This window comes from Megascapheus bottae, chromosome 13 (assembly GCF_031878675.1).
Source record: "Megascapheus bottae isolate mThoBot1 chromosome 13, mThoBot2.hap1, whole genome shotgun sequence".
NCBI lineage: Eukaryota > Metazoa > Chordata > Mammalia > Rodentia > Geomyidae > Megascapheus > Megascapheus bottae.
Genome location: NC_143521.1, coordinates 7,073,588 through 7,092,817, shown reverse-complemented (window position 1 = coordinate 7,092,817; position 19,230 = coordinate 7,073,588). Strand labels below are relative to the sequence as shown.

The 19,230-nt window shown below is 39.9% G+C and overlaps 1 protein-coding gene across 2 annotated transcripts; it reads right to left on the bottom strand.

The window, feature by feature from the left end:
• Positions 1 to 5,067: 5,067 nt before the first annotated feature.
• Ppm1k (protein phosphatase, Mg2+/Mn2+ dependent 1K) lies at positions 5,068 to 19,001 on the bottom strand. 2 transcript variants are annotated; one of them, XM_090343214.1, is made up of 6 exons: positions 18,471 to 19,000; positions 18,088 to 18,188; positions 10,301 to 10,466; positions 9,867 to 10,011; positions 8,155 to 8,289; positions 5,068 to 5,439 (listed from the first exon to the last, which is right to left on the bottom strand). In XM_090343214.1, exons 1-6 carry the CDS (start codon positions 18,911 to 18,913, stop codon positions 5,308 to 5,310), a joined length of 1,122 nt encoding a protein of 373 aa, XP_090199340.1. In that variant the 5' UTR covers positions 18,914 to 19,000; the 3' UTR covers positions 5,068 to 5,307. The 2 variants fall into 2 exon arrangements, with proteins under 2 accessions (XP_090199340.1, XP_090199341.1); XM_090343215.1 differs by lacking the exon at positions 8,155 to 8,289 and having other exon boundaries at positions 18,471 to 19,001.
• Positions 19,002 to 19,230: the final 229 nt, after the last annotated feature.

Genomic DNA, 19,230 nt, shown 5'->3' with positions numbered 1-19,230 from the left:
TTAAGCAAGAACATGAGGCCTTGAGTTCAAGACCCCCCCCATCTATGTATTCACTGGATCTCAGTTTTTTCAATATTTATATAACTACATATCATATATAATACATGTTGGACAGTCTGGATGTCAAACAAACACAGACAAATTTTAAAAAGTGCTAAATGCATGTATTTTATTAGAATGATTCTTTCAATCTCAAGATGCATGACTTTAGTTTGTTCACAGTTAAACACATACATTTAAAACACCAAAGCATCACATCCCCTTACTACATAGCATGTAACTTTGGCAAATTACAAAAACAAATGTACACAAGAGCACTTCAGTAGAAATTAACTTAGGATGGTACCACACTGATTGATTCTGTGCTATAATCCAGTGGTAGATGAATTGTACTTAGAGCTGGGATGCTTCCAGGACCTCACAGCCTGAAATATGAAGTCTGATGCTCATGGACCATTCCAACCATCTAACAACAGATAGAAACTGCCAGAGAGTCAATTGGTCACAGGCCAGAGGCCAAAAGCAACAGGTAGGCCAACACAGTTTGGTTTATTCCCCTTGTAAAGACATGACTTTTTTTCTTTGTGCCTGAAATCCATAAAAGGGAATCTGAGGAACAAAATACCACCCAGCCCAACTCAATGTCTCTTTGTCTTGCAGACACAGGTGGGTGAGAAACTTGGAGCTAAAGGAAAACATAAACTTTTTATGTTAAGTAGAGTTTCTCCAAACTCTACTCTATTACTCTATTTACTGTGAAAATACCATGAAATTAAGTCCACATCATTCTGAAAAAGGAAACTAAATGTTCTGATATTCAGGAATTAGCAAAAGTTTATTCACTCTCTGTTAAGATACTAACAAGAAAAAAAAAATAAGCAGAGTTCTGGTGGCACACACTGGTGTAAGGTACTCATGAGGCTAGGACCCAAAAATCACAGTTCAAAGCTAGTCCTGGCAGAAAAGGCTGTGAGACTTATTGCCAATTAACCAGCAAAATCTGAAAGTGGAGTGTGGCTCAAGTGTTAGAGGACCAGCTTTAATTGAAAAAGCCAACAAGCCCAATCCTGTACACATTAAATATAAATATATATGTATATATATATATATACACACACACACATGTACTTAAAAGTAACTTCTAGTTTCTATAGCATTATGTTTCACTAATTCTTTTTTGGCTAGTCCTGGGACTTGAACTCAGGGCCTGGGCACTATCCTTGGGCTTTCTTAAGGATAGAACTCCACCACTTGAGCCAAGTACCACTTCTGGCTTTTTTCTATGTATGTGGTACTGAGGATCAAACCTGGGTATTCATGCATGCTAGGTAAGCACTCTACTACTCGGCCAAACTCCCAGCCGATGTTTCACTAATTCATTTTTTTTTCAATGTAGAAACTTGGGGAAAATAAGTTCATATCACAGAGTGCAAAAGAATTAAAACTGATTCCCTCCAACCCCATCACAAATGGAATTTTTCTTCAGAAAAATAGAAAACAGTTTTAAGCAACCAAGAAACACAAGATTTCTAACAAAGAAGCAGTTGGTAGAGGCCTGGCTTACATTTACTTTTGAACATATAAGGATAAGATACTCATAATCTGATGTGTTGAATAGAAACCCTTTTTACAACTACTTAATATTTTACAAAGCACTTTGGAACTCGTACTAGTAAAATATAATGATTTTAAGAATATTTCAGCAAGTAATTGTTGGTGAATACATGGAAAGGTATTTCATATGCTACATGTTTACATAAATGCATTGATATGTTTTATTGCACTATATAATTCACATCATGCCTATAATTACATGGCAAATTCACAGTTCAAACTAAAAACGTGTATTGAAACTAGTTCTTTTGTCGTTGTTTTATTTTTACTTAATTTTTTCCAGTTTCCAGTAACAGACTTAGAGATCTAAAACTTGTATGTTTATTTTTATGTTAAAATATTCTGCAATTTACAACATACTTTAATATTGTGGCATGAAAATAGCAGTATTTTTATGTTTAATCAAGGTGAGCAGCTGATGTGTTTAATATTGTCCCTTCCAGGCTAACCAGTGTGATGGTACATACATGTAATCTCAGCATCTGAGAGTCAGAGGCAGTTCAAGATGAACATGCAAGCTCATGAGTTCAAGGCCACGCTGGACCACATGGCAATGCCTGGTTTCCAAAAAAAGAAAAACTAATAAAATAAAGAAAAAAAGAAAAAGAAAAAAGGAGAAACCAACCAATAATCCCAAAGCTTTTCTAGGCATAATACAGTCAAGTGCACCCCAAAACATCACCTACAAATCCCTCTTTGTCAAAGCTGGTAGCTCACCGCACCCCATCAATGGCCCCAGGCCTTTGAACTTGGCATCACTCCTAACCTCAATAAGAAAAGGAGCAGTAGTGCAATGAAGTCTGCATCTTCAGAATGTTGGGTTTATACTTCATAGTTTTCATTTGTTTATTGGTTTGGAAATAACCATGCTCCTTACTACACTTTCCATATATTTGCTCCAAGACTTGTCTCAGAAAGAATAGGAAGCCAAGGTGCTGGTGGCTCATGCCTACAATACTAGCTACTCAGGAGACAGATCTGAGGAGATGATTCGAAGCCAGGCCAGGTAAGAAACTCCATGAGACTTGCATTAAATACCCAAAGAGCCAAAAGTGGAGCTGTAGCTCAAGTGGTAGAACATTAGAGATAAGCTCAGGGACAGTGCCCAGATCCTGAGTTCAAGCCACAGGTCTGGCACAAAAAAGAAAAAAGAAGGAGGAGGAGGAGGAGGAGGAAAAGAAGAAGAAGAAGAAGAAGAAGAAGAAGAAGAAGAAGAAGAAGAAGAAGAAGAAGAAGAAGAAGAAGAATTAGAAGAAGAATTAGAAGAAGAAGCAGAAGAAGAAGAAGAAGAAGAAGAAGAAGAAGAAGAAGAAGAAGAAGAAGAAGAAGAAGAGAAAAAGGAAGTTTCCCAGCTTTTCCAAGTCTTTCCTTGTTTTCTCTTGTCACAGACAACAAAAAGCAACAGACTCCATTTTTTTTTCCTGCAATACTTTTCTTTACAAAAGAGACCAGGCTGGCCTCATGTTCTCAATCCTCCTGCCTCAGCCTCTCATGAGATATGATTATAAACATGTGCCACTCTGTCTAATATTTCCCCCTAAGTGAAATATTTATTTAGCACTTTTGTAAAAAGGGAATTTCTCATCAATATGGATAGGAAAATTCAAGGCATTCTTTACTTTCATTCCCCAAATGTGAACAAATATGAAATTGGGGGGGGGGCTCTTCCTTCTCTTAAAGCTTTAAAGCTTAAAAAAGGAACAGAAAAAGTCAATTCTGAAGAAAAAAAAACCAACTGTTGGAGGAGTCTACACTCAATCTCAATCTTAATATTCAATTCTATAGCCATGATTCAATATTCAAATGACACATGACAATGCAGCCTCGACAGGCTAGCTGTTTCTGGTCTCCAGGTAACTTATCCACCCAGTCTCCCACAGCTCATTTCAGTCTTTTACCTCCTCTGCTGATAATTACTGATTTTTCACCAGGGAAAAACTTCCCTAGCTCTATCTACCATCATGGGAGATAGATCAATAGCATAAAACTAACTCATGATGGAGCTGTGAGATAGCTGTGAGATTGTTCCCTTATATTTTATATTACTCTAAGATAGTCATATATGCACACTACACATACAACAAATTCACAGTTAACAAAAATAAACCCCAGGTGGAATTCTAAACACAGGTTTAAAGTTCACAGTTTAACAGCAAACTTACATGCAGTTAAAAAGTTTTACATTCCTAACTTGTATAGCAAGCTGAAATATAGAACATTTTATGTTTGTTTTAGATTTATCCTTTCTTGTCTTAGAACTGAGTGAAAAAAAATGGAGACATGTCCCTCAAGCTATGTGGTATTTTTTTTTACAAATATTCCAATTTGCTTATTCACTCTATACAAAAAGTGACAAACATCCTATACACAAAACACAAGATGAAAAACAGAATCTTTATACCAATAGTTTGACATTGTTGGTTTTTAACTTTGCATTGTTTTGACCAAAAGCCTGCACACTTTGTTTCTGCTATTAATAGTCATAGCTGGTGGCTCACGCCTCTCATCCTAGCTACTCAAGAGACTGAGATCTGAAGATAACAGTTTGGTGCCAGCAGGGGCAGGAAAGTCTATGAGACCTTTATCTCCAATTAACCACCAAAAACTAGAAATGGAGCTATGACTCAGGGGTAGAGCATTAGCCTTAAACACAAAAGCTCAGGGACTGTGCCCAGACCCTGAGTTCAAAGCCAGGGACAGCACAAAAAAAAAAAAAAAAGATGAAGGAAGGAAAGAAGGAAGAAAGAAAGAAAAGAAAAAAAGAGTCACATGTACATAGCACGCTTAACTACAGAAAAATAGGAATGAACTGGGAAGGGACTGTAACCTTTGAAATACAGAAGGGTTCTGTTTATAAATATGTGCAGAATTTAGTTATGTCAAATTTTCTGAATACATTTCTTTTGCATTGTTACATTTATATAACTGTTCTAGAGTTATGGTCATAGAGAACCTAGTTTTCACATTTACTCCTTGGTACAGTTATTTCAAATAAACACTTGCAGTCAGGTGCATGTAGTTCACACCTGTAATTCTAACTACTCAAAAGCTAGGCTCTGAAGAAACTAGCCCTCCCCTGGGGCAGAAAAGACCTGGAAACTTTTATCTGTAATTAATGAGCAAAAATATAAAGGGGAAATGTGGCTAAAATGGTAAAGTGCAAATTTTTGAGAGGAAAAAGCTAAGAGAGAGTGCCCTAGCCTTGAATTGAAGCACCAGTACTGGCACACAAAAGAAGATACAAACAAAACAAAAACCTTGCAAATATTATATTTGCAAATAGTATACTGACTGTCAAACTTCAGAAAAACTTGAAGAACCTGTTCAACTGAATAAAGAATAAAAAATGATCACAAACACTACAGCTGCACATCAGTCATAAAAATCAGAAAAAAATTGCACAGAGCTCTGGTGTCAATCATTAGCAACAGACACACACACTTTACACTCAAATGTATAAACGCATTTCTTCATTTGCCCGCTCAATCTCTGCATAGTTTCATGCCATGGTGTTTATGCTAAGGTTTATATATAACTATAATGGATATTTACAAACACACAAAAATGTAAATGGTTAACTTCGCAATGACTGCATAATGATCCATTGAGTCCTAGGGGCTCCTGGATGACTGTTTTGATCTGTTTCTTGACACAGCCAGCGACATTGTCACACAGGCCCATGCCTGGCAGCCATCAGGCCCAACGTCCACTAGAGGCAAAGCTTCTGCTGAAGGAGAAATTCACTTCCGAGTTCTTGTATTTTCCCCAGGCACCAAAAGGTACAACTACTGCAGTACTGTTATCCTCAGTACCGTACTGGATGGCCTGAAAGATTTGGCAGGAAGAAATAGAAAAACATTGGAATTCAGAGTTTTGTTTCAATGGGAATTTTGCATTTGTGAGAAAACCAAACTGACTTTACTCTGTTACCAAATGCAAACATTGCATTAAGGTTTTACTATGCCAATTCTCAGAACATTATTAAATTAAAGATAGAAGAGATGACCCAAATAACAACAATGATCCCATTCCACTACGGAGTGTTGGTGATGAAAACAGCAGTGGGGAAAGCCATCAGTGACTCGTGTCTATAATCCTAGCTACACAGGAGGCTGAACTAGGAGAAACACAGTTCAAAGCCAGTCCAAGAGCTAGCACATACAAGTCTTTGAATTTATTGGGCTCTAAGGTCATTCCATATGCGTTCTTAGGAGCCTCATATAGCATATCATTGTCCATACATGGTAGTTCACTGATGGTGTGTGTGTGTGTGTGTGTGTGTGTGTGTGTGTGTGTGTTGGGGGAGGGAGGAAGAAGTGTGAGCTCTGGGGTTTGAACTCAGGGTCTCAGGCTCTTGCCAGTCCTGGGGCTTGAACTCCAGGCCTGGGCACTGTTCCTGAGCTACTTTTGTCTATACTGTAATCCCCGCTAGTTAGAAAACAGAGATAGAGATCGAGATAGGAGGATAGTGGTCTGAGGGTGGCCTGGGCAAAAGCCCAAGACATTATATGAAAAACAACTAAGGCAAAAAACAGCCGAGGATGTCGTTCAAGTGGTAGAATACCTATCTAACAAGTGTGAGGCCCTGGCACTGACACACACACACACACACACACACACACACACACACACACACACACACACACACACACACACACAGGCTTTGGCTAACTTTGGCTTAATTGAAGAGGTAAATATTGGAAATACAAAATATTGCTGTGGAACTAAAGGATGACCAGGAGTGGTTACCACTGAAAACCACTATCAAAACACAAAGCAGTCTGGAATCCAGTGGTTCAAGTCTATAATCCTTGCTAACTAGAAGGCTGAGATCTGAGGATGAGGGCTCAACGCTGGCGTAAGCAGGAAAGGCCATAAGACTTTTATCTCCAGTTAACCACCAGAAACAGAGAAGTGGAAGTGGTGCTGGGGCTCAAAGTGGTAGAACTCTAGTCTTGGGTGAAGAAGCTCAGAGACGGTGCCCAGGTTTTGAGTTCAAGCCACAAGACTGGCAAAAACAACAACAACAAACCCACAGAGCAGTCCAGGTGCCAATGGCACATGCCTGTAATCTTGGCTTCTGTGGAGGCTGAGATCTGAGGGTTGAAGTTCAAAGGCTTCCCCACTCAAAAAGAAAAGAAGAAAACCCAAAAAACCAAAGACATACATTTTACTTTTTTTTTGATGCTGGTCTTGAGGTTTGAACTCACGGTCTAGGAGCTGAGCACTTTTGCACAAGGCTAACGCTTCTACCTCTAGAGCCAGGCTTTCACTTCCGGCTTTTTGGTGAGAAATAATCTCACAAACTTTCCAGCCTAGGCTAGCTTCAAACTGTGATTTTTAGATTTCAGCCTCCTGAGTAGCTAGGATTACAGGATGAGCCACTAGGTCCTGACTTAACATACATTTTACTAGCTATCCCCTACCCTTCAGACTTTAGCTCTACCACACTAAACTGCATCTATTCATGCTATGTTTTTGTCGATCATTTTTCATACACTTACTTATTTGCTTGTTTATTGATTTTTGTGCCAGTACTGGCATTCTCACTTGGTTTTATGCTGAAGGTTGGCGCTCTATCACTTGACCCCCACCTTATCTCATCATTGTTTTATTATTATTATTATTTGCCAGTCCTGGGGCTTGAACTCAGGGCCTGGGTGCTGTCTCTGAGTTCCTTTGCTTGAGCCACAGCACCACTTTTGGCTTTTTTTGTGTATGTGATACTGAGGAATCAAACCAAATGCTTCCTGCATGTTAGGCAAGCACTCTACCACTAAGCCACATTCCCAGCCTTGACTTATCCCATTTTGCCGATTAATTGAAGATAAAAGTCTCATAGACTAGTCGGCCCAGGCTAGCTTCCAATCGGATCATCAGCTCTCTCCCTCCTGAGTAGCAAGGATTGCAGGCATGAGTCTCTAGCATCTGACCACATTCTCTCTTTCTTTTCTTTTTCCTTTTCTTTCAGAGAGGAGGACCAAACTCAGGGCCTTGCATTTGCCAGGCAATGGCTCTTCCACTAAGCTAAGTCCCTAACCTCCCCACATTCACCTTGAATACATAGAAGTTGATTATGGTAGGGTATTCCTCCAGCTGGGAGTTAATGTGGATATATCAGTGAGTGACTGGGGTTGAAACTTAGTTTTGCAATATGGTCTCCATAGTATATAAGGTTTCTTCCTCTATGGAAAGCCAATGTTATGGATCTTTGTGATAAATCCATGACTTTAAAATTACCATCATTTGCTTATTATTACTGCTATTTCAAGGAATATTTACAGGCAATCTATAAAGATACCAAATTTCCTTGCAATATTAATTTTACTTAATGACTTGGCTGAATTATAAAAAATGTTGAGGGAATTTTATATATCAAGTCTCGCTGGAACATTCAAACGAACACGTAAGATTCAAAGGGAACATGGAATGTGACAGTTTTTTCAGGCACAATGGAACCTATACATACCCAAGGCATCCTTTACCCCCCTCGCTCTGGAGTTTCCCAGCAGGGATTCTGCCATGTCACCTGCTCCTCACCTGCTCTGTCACCACGTGGGCTGCTTCATGGGGATCATGGCACTGATTAACGAAGTCACAAATCTCTTGACTATTCACCATGAAGTTAATTCCATCAGTGGTAAGGACCAGGAAGCTGTCCTCGGCATGATGGAGCTGCAATCAGTCCAAATCATAAGATTAAAAACTAGACTCATCTTAGAGTGCTCTTGATCATTCCAAGATGTTCTTTGTTGAGCTGAGTGGTCTTTTGTGCAAGAGTGCACAGGTAAACAATGAAAATCACCTCCCAGGACAGATAAGCCAGGATAAATCTAGCCTCTCCCTTTATATATTGAATACATATTCTAATATATATATATAATATAGTATTAATATGGAATATATAATTATATATATATATATATTAGAATATAAAGGGGAGAGGCTACATGCTATTGGCAGAGATCATTTGAGTTTGATTCCTGCCTCTGTTATTCAGTTGGTGTTGGTGCCTGGCACAACATTTAGTGCTTAGAAACATGGGCTTTTTTATGCTTCAAGCTCTCTGTAACACTTCAGATTTGTTTTCCTTGTGATACAGAATTAGAAGTCTTAAAAGAAAAAATCCTTTGAACAGAATCCTCCATGTAGCAAAACCCACCTTAAGGTTCTCACAATGAGATGAAGACATGAAAGCATCATGCAGTTAATGACAACATTTCCTGAAGTTTGTGGAAGGCTGCACTGAGATGGTGGGTGCTATCCAGAAAAGGAAGTACCTTATCATGGATCAGGCGTGATACTTAGGGTCAGGTTAGAGTAACAGGAGCACTGGGCAGCAGAAAGAGGGGAGCAACCATTTGGCCTGGTGAGGGAGGACAACTCCGGGGAGAACATGGAAGGATCCAGGACAACAGAGCCATGCCGTGAGTGGCAGCGAAACAAAACCAGGAACTAAACCAACCAGGAACACAGAATCCTATTTCACCTTGAATGTTTATGCTTACAGTCAGGAAGTGGTGGCTTATGCCTATAATCCTTGCTACTCATGAGGCTGAGATCAGAGGACCACAGTTTGAAGCCAGCTTAAACACAAAAGCCCATGTGAGTCTTATTGCCTATTAATGGCCAAAAAGCCAGAAGTGCAAGTATGGCTCCACTGGCAGAGTGCCAGCCTTGAGAAAAAAAGCCAAGTAAGAATGTGAGGTCTACCAGTACAAAAATAAAAACAATGAGAAAAAAAGGCATATCTATTCTTCCTTAAATCACTGCAATTAAACCTTTTAAGAGAGGACAGGGTAGTACACATCTGTAATCCTAACACTTAGGAGGGTAAGGCAGAAGGATTGTGAGTTGGGGCCAGGCCGGGCTACAGAACAAGGAATGAGACACTGCCAAGTCCTTTTTTTTTTTGGTCATCTTGGGACTTGAACTTTGGGCCTGGGTGCTGTCCCTGAGCTCTTCAGCTCAAGGATAGTGCTCTACTCCTTAGCCAAGCACCACTTCCAGTTTTCTCATGGTTAATTGGAGACAAGAGTCTCACTGACTTTTGTGCCTAGGCTGGGTTTGAACTGCCATACTGCAGCCCTCAGATTTCACGCTCCTGAGTAGCTAGGATTACAGGCGTGAGCCACCAGCTCTGGCCACTGCCCCAAGATTTCTCTTAAGAAATCTTGTACTGGAGATAACCCTAACTTTACTCTACTCTGTAAATGTGTTGAGTTTTCCAGTTTTTTGTTTTTTTTTTTTACCTTGATTCTCTTTGTTTCAGGTTCTGCGATCACACCACTGGCTTTAAGATCCAAGTCTCCAATACTCCTTGTCATTGCAAGCCTGCCATTCACATGAGGCTGTCCCAAACTATTCCATGCCACAAAGCCACCACACTTCTTAATCCTAGGAAGAAAAAGGTCAAAGCTAAAGATACAATATGCAGAAAACCAAGTCACTGTTAAACTTCAAATTTAAACTGGACATGGTAGAATACTCCCATAATTTCAGTGAACTAAGGCAGGAGAATTAAAAGTTCTAGGCCACCCTAGACCCAGTTTTAACTACCACCACAGGTTTGATCTTTAACATGATGAGGAACAGTGCAAAATTTCATTTCTATCTTTTTTTTTTCCATTTCTGTCTTGAGCTATCAACATCACCCCACAGAATGACTGAGTCAGACTGACAGTACCTTTCTTTTTCATCTTTTCTTTCTGGAGTATGGTCAATAGTCAGCTTCATAGGCTTTCCTTTTCTACACAAAAGAGCCCGGCTGTCCCCAACACTGGCTACAACCAGATCAATACCATCTTGCAACAGGGCTACTGTGGCAGTAGTCCCAGAGGTCAGAAGGGTAGCTATAAACATCATAAAAACAGAATGCCAGTTAGTGACAGGTGGTTGGATATGGAATTTTTATTACAAAACAAAAAACAAGCACAATAAACTAATGCTGGGCTGAACCAATCTACTGTAACTAGTGGTATGCAAATAAAATGCAAATGGACTGTTCAAATAAGAGCATGCAGAAAAAAAAACAATAAACCAAAAACAACAACTTTTTAACTCAGTAACAAGGCTCCATGCAACGGTTGCTAACCAAATGTGAACAATGCACTGCTATCGCCAAAAAGTCTCTATTCCCATAATGCAGAGCCAAATTAAATTTATAATTATGACACCGTGTGTATCTATCAAGTAACAAAATGAAGGTACTAAAATTTTATAGCATTTGGCTATTTTGGCTCGGTCAGTGGAGACCACTCATGAAAACTTGCTTTTCTCCATTTGTGGGATTTTGGTTTTCTTCCATTTCTTACTTCCATCCAAAGTCATACCAGTTACAGGCTGAGGGAGACATGCCAAGGGTAGACTATTTGCTTTTCAAGTGCTCTGGGCTGTATTCTTTTGCTCTACAATTGTCAGCAGAGAATCCTAAAAAGCAGGCCCACAGTTTTTTCTAATTTTCTTTTTCTTCCTAGCCATGAAGCAAAGCTAGAAAATTTGGGAGACAGGAAATGAAATCCATTCTAGTTTCTCATAAACCTGATAATAGTTAATACCAGGTCTGTAGCCAAATAAATGTGGGTCAGTATTGCCGAGTGTCTTGACCCAACACATTGCAAAAATATGCATATTCTGTGATGATCATCAAGTAAAAGTCAATGATAATAGACACAGATCACCAACATTTTTTCTCTCCCAGTAAAACTGAAATTTTGCATGTTCTTTGGACTTCTCTGCCTAGTCTTTACCACTTACTAAAAAAAAATTTAAGGTGCATTGAGCCTTGCCAAACTGAGAATGTTGTGAAATTATGAGTTAGAAAAAATAAAGCAGAGTGGAAGATATGGAAAAGATAACTTAAAGCAGGCATTATCTTTAGTAACATAGTTGATCATTTTTTGGGGGGGGGTCTTTTTATTTTTAAATTAAACACAGGTTCTACCTATATATCTAGGCTAGCCTTGAACCAGTGATTTCCTGGTCTCCCAAGTGTTGGGATTATAGGCACACACCACCATATGCAACATTGTGAATTCCAAAAAACAAAAAACCAAAGGAAAAAAAAACCCAAAACATTTAAATCCAATATTTAGGTAACCTTCCAAAATGGATTATGGTTCAGGTAAATTTCTAAAACTGTCAATGGATTTTGACCTTCAAGTCAGAGATTGCTTTATTTAATTGATTGAGATGCAATCTTTCCAACAAGTTTTCTTAAAAAATAATTTAAAATGAAAGATTATTGAAAAATTTTTTAAAAATTTCATCAGTACTACATTTTGGAATGAGATATAGAAATTGTTTTTTTCAGTCAGTATATCAAAATGCCTGTTTTAATCAGAAAAGTAAACAAAAGAAAGCATGAATAAATGCTAATCTCATAGTCATGCTGAATTTACTTTATTGACAAATAGCATTGCTAGTGGCTCTGGCTCCCCATTTACTTCTCTTGATTTTGGAACTGCCATGTCAGTCCAATATTGTCACGGCTAGCTAAAAAGAAACATTTGACATTGTAGAACATATAAAATATAAACTTCTACTTATGATTAGCCAGAGCCAAATATAAGATTGGAAGATTTTCAGATTAACCATCCAACCATTTAATTGCCAAATGATTTAAAGACTGCAGTTACTGAACTTGGGACTTCTGACCTGTCCAGGAAATTTGGCACTCATTTCTTTTGCTTAAGCATTGTTTTTTAAAGTGGCATTTCAATTGACTAAGACAAAAGTTAACATTTTTTTTTTCAAAACAAGTTTTACTGTTTTGATTGTATTCCATGGCTCTGTCATATAGAAATGTAATCGACCTTCATTTTCTTTTTTTTTTTTTAAATCACCCTAACAGTTCCAAAATCCCAGAGTTTATGGAGAAAAATCTCAAAACTAACTGTTGACTTTGTGTTGCTAGACATCTAAAAATATAAATAGTAAATCAGCATTTCTTTTCATTTAACATTTAATGTGGAAGTAAAAAGCCTCACTTTTTTTTTTCCCTAACAACAAAGCTCTAAAACGAAGATATCTTTCAATAAGTTCTTAACACTCACTGGACAATTTTCTACTGCCAAGTCATCTCAACTAATGGGACAAAGAGGATGTGGGAACCTTCCCGTAGTCCAGGCTAGGAACCGCGGGACTCCTTCACCTGAGACAAAATTAAGCAGATCTCTCTTGCCACTGAAGCCCAGCAAATAGTGTCCACGGGCTCCAGGTCTAGAGCTGCTGAGCAGGCACAGTTCTCTGCCACAAATAACACGCACAGAGGCAAATAGGAAATTCACCCAGGAATTGTGCTCAAACATAACAAACCTGCAACACAGGGGAGGGTAGAGAAAGAGCTGCAAAATAAGGGGGAAGGGTTTTTATTTTGGTGAAAGTTTTACTAGCAAATTACCTAATATTCCAGGAGATGCCAAATCCAAGTATCCAAAATTCAATTTGCTGAAGTTGATGGTATCTTGTAGTTAATCTAGTGCTTTCATCCCAGACTCACATTTCTCTGAGTTTTGCAGTTTCCAAGGTAGGAAAAAGACTATGTACAAAGGTGTCTGAATCACAACACACAGACACACACACATACATACATACACACCCCTTAAATACACAGCATATGATCTTGAACACAGTAAATAATTACTGTGTCTGTGTTAGGAAAACCACACTATAAATCTGGATTGTAATAATATCAAACAAAAGGGTAATTCCATGGCTTAAAGCACGGAATGATTTGCATCTGATCGCAATTCATAAGATGTGAACTACACGATACCACCAAAATACTGGGACTTAAATATATTTGGGAAGGAGGCAAAACAACTTCTATGCCAGAAACAGTATTCAACAGCTGTGTTCTGGATTTAGCATCCAGAAGCATTGCTTTTAGTAGAATGATTAAGTTCATTGCTTAAATAAAAGCTGGCAAGGCTCTTGTGCTCTAGCATGTTTATATTGTAATATAATTCATTAAAAGGGTATTTCTGCAGCTCTCTTCTCTCCCTGGTGTTGCAGGTCAACAGAACAGAAGAAAAATCATCACAGTCTTGAACAGTACCATAATGAATATGAGCTGAACTTTTCAGATTCTAACAAACCCCAGGAATTTATTCAACCATGGAAATCATAGTACATAAAAACCTATATCATTTTGGTACTTATTTAAAATGGGTGTTCTAGACATGTATGATGTGTGAACACCAAAACAGAAGTAATAAGCTGAAGCAGTAGCAGCACACCCCTTTATCCTGGTTCCCCAGCCCCAACTCAGTGGTCTCTAGCATTAAAAAAAAAGGAATAAAAAGGGTTGGGAAGGCTGAGAAGTTGGCATAGTGGTAGGGTGCTTGCCTAGCATGCACGAAAACCCAGGTTCGATTCTTCTGTACCACATACCTAGAAAAAAAGCTGGAAGTGGTGCTATGGCTCAAGTGTAAAGCTCTAGCCTTGAGAAAGCTAAGGACAGTGCTAAGGCCCTGAGTATAAGCCCAGGGACTGTAAAAAAAGAAAAAAAATGCTGGGATTGTGGCTTAATGGTAGAGTGCTTGCCAAGTATGCAGGAAGCCCTGGGTTCCATTCCTTGGTACTACATTCACAGAAAAAGCCGAAAGTGGTACTATGACTCAAGTGGTAGAGTGCTTGCATTGAAAAAGCTCAAGGACAGTGCCCAGGGTCCTGAGTTCTAGCCCCAGAACTGGCAACAAAAGAAAGAAAGGAATAAAAAAATGTTGCTTAGGGGCAGGAGGCATAACTCAAGTGGTAGAGACTGAGGTCCTGAGTTCCAACCTTGATACTACCAAAAAAAATTACATAGGCTGGACATATAGCTCATTAACAGAGCACTTGCTTGGAGTTTGATCTCATGACACAGGGGGGAAAAAGGAACAAGAGAGGGAGAGAAAGAAAGGAAAGAAGAAAGAAGGAGAGAAGGGGGAAGGTAGGGAAGGACAAGGGGGAAGAAAGGGAGGGGAGAATGGAGAAGAAGTGAAGGAAGAAGAAAGCAATGAAGAGAAGAAAGGGAGAGAAAAAAAGGAGGGAAAGGAAAAGGAAGGAAGGAAGAAATTGTAGGCTCACAGCTCTGTCCAACAACATCTGTTCTTCAGGGCAGTCTTCTATTTGTGAGACACACGCCCTTGAAGACCTTTGCTGCTTTTAAAGAAATACGTTGGGGACCATAGGGATCAAAGGCTATACAGGAAAACAGAAGTTTTGTGTTGCTAATTTGTTTTCAGTGACTTTGTAAACAGCACAGTGATGGAATATACTTTTAATTTGCCAGTTGGTTTCCTATAAAATGTAAAAGCTCACATTCTTGGTATAAACTGAATATAAAGAAATCGGTGACTAAAAGGATTATGGGTGTAGCTGAGTGGCAGAGCACTGGTCTAGCGTGTGTGAGCCCTGGATTCACCTCGCAGGACTACAGAAGGAAAAGAAATATAAGCCCTAATCCTGACTTTCACAAAAAGGGGATGAAGTAGGACTGATACCGAGGGAGGGGGAGAGAGAGAGAGAGAGAGAGAGAGAGAAAGAGAGAGAGAGAGAGAGAGAGAGAGAGAGAGGACATCAAAGCTGGTGGAGAGGGCAAACCCTGATACTCAAAATTTCCCCTCACTAGTGCTGTACATGTATACTCATAGCACCTCCAAAATTAGATCTGGGGCGGGGAGTGTGGTCTAGTGGTAGAGTGCCTGCCTATCATGCACAAAGCCTTGGGTTTGATTCCTCGGTACCACATACACAGAAAATGCTGGAAGTGATGCTGTGGCTCAAATGGCAGAGCACTAGCCTTGAGCAAAAAGTGTCCAAGGACAGTGCCCAGGCCCTGAGTTCAAGTCTCAGCACTGGCAAAAAAAAAAAGAGTTAGATGCACTCATACAATGCTGATATTGCTTCAGGTCTTACTACAAATTAAAAAAAATTAAATGAGTTTTAAATCTGAAATGACATAGGTTTTATTTTTTTAATCTACAAATTACATAGTTAACATACAGAATTCTGTCTTTAGTGTATCTGAATAAATAAGTCCTCAATATTGGTTGGCACTTAGTGCCGACTTTGAAAGATTTGGCAACTTGTTTAGAACAAAATATCTAGCTGTTTTCAAAATAATGATTTACAGCAGCACAAAATATAAGAATAATTAATGATGATAATGACATTTTTAAGTAGCATACAACGATCAGCATTCTACTTTGCTACCTTATGTTTTGCAATCAATGGCCAATCAATGAAAAATAAATTTTATGATATCCTTATGAAAGTTCTGGAATCATTCATTACCTCAGATCATGAAACAGAAACTAAAACTAAAAAATATGTTTTAATTTAATTCTTAGTAATGAATTACATTTTATTATTAATTTGATTTCATGACAAAGTCATCTGTAAAAAGTCTGGTTCACCATTAAGTGCTCTAAATTCAAATTTCCTCAATTATAATTATCTAACAAACAAGAGGAGTCCTCAGAAATTTCACACTAGGTCCACCAATGGTTTTAAAGCCTCTAGACTGATTAGATTATTTTCAAAAGGGCTGACTGTATTTATGAAGGGCTGTTGGCCAAAGGCTAGTACTCTTCAACATTCTGTTCACTAGGCAGCTGCTGTTTATAGAACATTCGGGCATAACACTGGCCCATAATACTGTGTGTGATGCAGCCAAACTCATAACAAACCTAGTAATAATTAGATGAAAATCATAGTTCAGAACTCAAAAGACTTAAGAAAGTGTTTCAAGCTGGGCACCGGCAGTGTCCACCTGTAATCCTAGTTACTCAGGAGACTGAGATCTGAGGATCAAGGTTCAAAGCCAGTCCAGGCACAGAAGTCCCTGAGACTCTTATCTCCAATTAACCACCAGAAAATCAGAAGTGGAGCTGCGGCTCAAGTGACAGAACACTACTGGCCTTGAGCTGAAGAGCTCAAAGACAGCACCCAGGTCCAGAATTCAAGTCGCCCCTCCCCCCCCAAAAAAAAGAAAAGAAAAAAAGAAAGTGTTTAATTTCCTCCCTTTCATGTGTTTTACTCATTAGGAACAAAAGCTAAATCTTATAATCAATTTTACTTTTCCTTCCACTCCCATCTGAAAGTTGAGGAAAAGATAGCCACTTGTCTGGGAGGAAGGAAGGTCCTAAAAATGCAAAGACGAAAAAAAAAAAGGAATCTAAAAATATCAATAAAACTCTGAGCAAACTAAATATCTCTGAGCAAAGTGAGAATAGCTCATACAGCTTTTCTTGAGGTGTAGCTCAGAGGTAAGAGAGCTGGCTCATATTGTAAGCTCAAGGTTGGGGTGGGGCGAGCAGAAAATACCTTCAAAGAGATCCAATAGATCCATTCCAGAGTCACCTTTTTCCCTTCCTCTTTATTATATATATGCAAGTGAGAGAGGCTGCTGGTATGGCAGGAAAACTCCAGTCCTACTCTGAACTTATCTGTGAATCTGTGAAATGGAGAGACTTTCATTGCAGCTGAAATACACATCCCTGGTGCATATCTCTTGTTAAGAAGTGTAAAATGAGGGGCCGGGAGTTTGGCCTACTGGTAGAGTGCTTGCCTAGTAGCATGCGTGAAAGACCCAGGCTGGACTCCTTCGTACCACATACATAGAAAAAGCCTGAGGTGGTGCTGTGTCTCAAGTTATAGAGCTCTAGCCTTGAGAAAGTCCAAGGACAATGCTCAGACCCTTAGCTCAAGCCCAGGACTGGCAAAAAAAAAAAAAAAAAAAAAGTGTAAAATAAGTGAAGGTGAATGTTTCTGTGAAGTTACTTCTAAAACAGTTGTGAGGCACATGGTAAAAGTCTGTTGTAGAAGTTTTCAAGTTAACTTTATGAGCAGAAGTTATGGACAAGCTAACTAGAAAACATTGGCTACATGTACCAGAAACTTTTTTGATAAATTTAGTCAAAATTGGAAACATTTTACTTTGAAAATTAAGGACACACTACACAAATGTTTAGATTCAGCTAACATGCCTTCACATTTAACAAACACAAAAATATCGTAGTACAAGAAAGCTGAAAGACCCAGCTTTTTTAAGAAATGGGAGAATACCTTTGAAATTAGCTTACATTTGCTATTTTTTTTTCCTACTTAGGATTTCTTGGTGAGTTTCTCCTTATCTGAAGAATTACCATTCCAGCTAAATGGGGAATTCTTACAAAAAAAAAATAAAAGACAAACAAATAATAACATTTAAAAAATCATCTTAAAACTGCAATCTAGTAACAGAACCATTTTGGATCTTCCCTTTCTGAAAAATTCTTATCTCATATAAAAATTACTTTCGGCCATTAGCATGGATTCCAAACAACATTTGAAATGATTTTTTTCTTAACGTAAGGTTATTTATACAGAAGCTTCCTTACAAATAACTAGCATCAAAACTCCCACCCCAGAAACCAACATTATTTCTTCTTGACCACCACCCCTGCCCCCAGCCAACGCAATAAGGAATATGCTTGTTTTACATACCATCTGCAGAGAGGTGGGCTTGACTGGCAAAGGCTTTATCTATTTCTAGAAAAGCCAAGGTCAGCACAGCTTCCAAGTTCTTCTCCTTAGAAAGCAAATCCCTTTGTGGAAAGAAAAGGGGGGCCCAGTTACTTGTCACAGTCGAGTCCTTGGTCACTATGGCAACAGTCACCCCCATATAATGTACCTCTTGATTTTCCTTTCAGGTATCTTATGCTCAGCACTCACTAGGTTAAGGGGTGTTTGCCAAAGCAGCTAAGATGCTACCTATCGGATACACCGTTTTGATTTCATTTTATTTCTGTCGGTCCTGGGGCTTGAACTCAGGACCTGAGTGTGGACACTGGGTGGTCTCGGGAGGAGCAGGGGGGAGCCCCGCCTACCTCACACAGGCCTGCATGTGCGTGTGACAGAAGTCTGCGGCCGCGGGGCCCCCGTGCCCGTCGTACACGGCGAAGTACAGGACCTCGTCGGTGAGCTGGGCGCGGCCGAAGCGGTCCTCGTTCTCTCGCCTTTTGCCGATGTGCGAGGCGCAGCCCACGTTTTCCAGGCTGACCTTGGGGATCGGCTGGCCGTACTTGATGCTGGGGGGCAGCAGAATGGGCTCATCGATGCGGTTGTCCCAGATGCCGAAACTGTCCCAGGTGGCGGGCCGCCCGCTGCCGTCCGGGTCGAAGCGGGAGCGCAGGGGCTGGGAGGTGGAGCTGGGGCGCGCCTGGGTGGCGGCCCGCGGGTCCCCGGGGAGCCGGCGCGGGCCCAGCAGCACTCGCCTCCTCACCGCGTCTCCGCCTCTTCTGACCAAAGTGATCAAGGCGGCTGTGGACATACCTCAAGTCCAAGGCCGGTGGAGCAGCGGCGGAGCGAATGGCTTCCAGGGAGTGAGCGCACCTGGGAAAGACAGGGAACCAGAGACCTGGTCTAAGGCGCTCATTATTATCAGCCGGGCGCGGGGGTTCATGCCTGTATTCCTAGCTACTCAGGAGGCTGAGATCTGAGGATCGTAGTTCAAAGCCAGCTCAGCCCAAAAAGTCTGTGAGACCCTTATATCCAATTAACCACCAGAAAATCAGAAGTCGCTCTGTGGTTCAAAGTGGTAGAGCACTAACCTTGAGCTGAGGAGCTCAGGGATAGCAGCCAGATCCA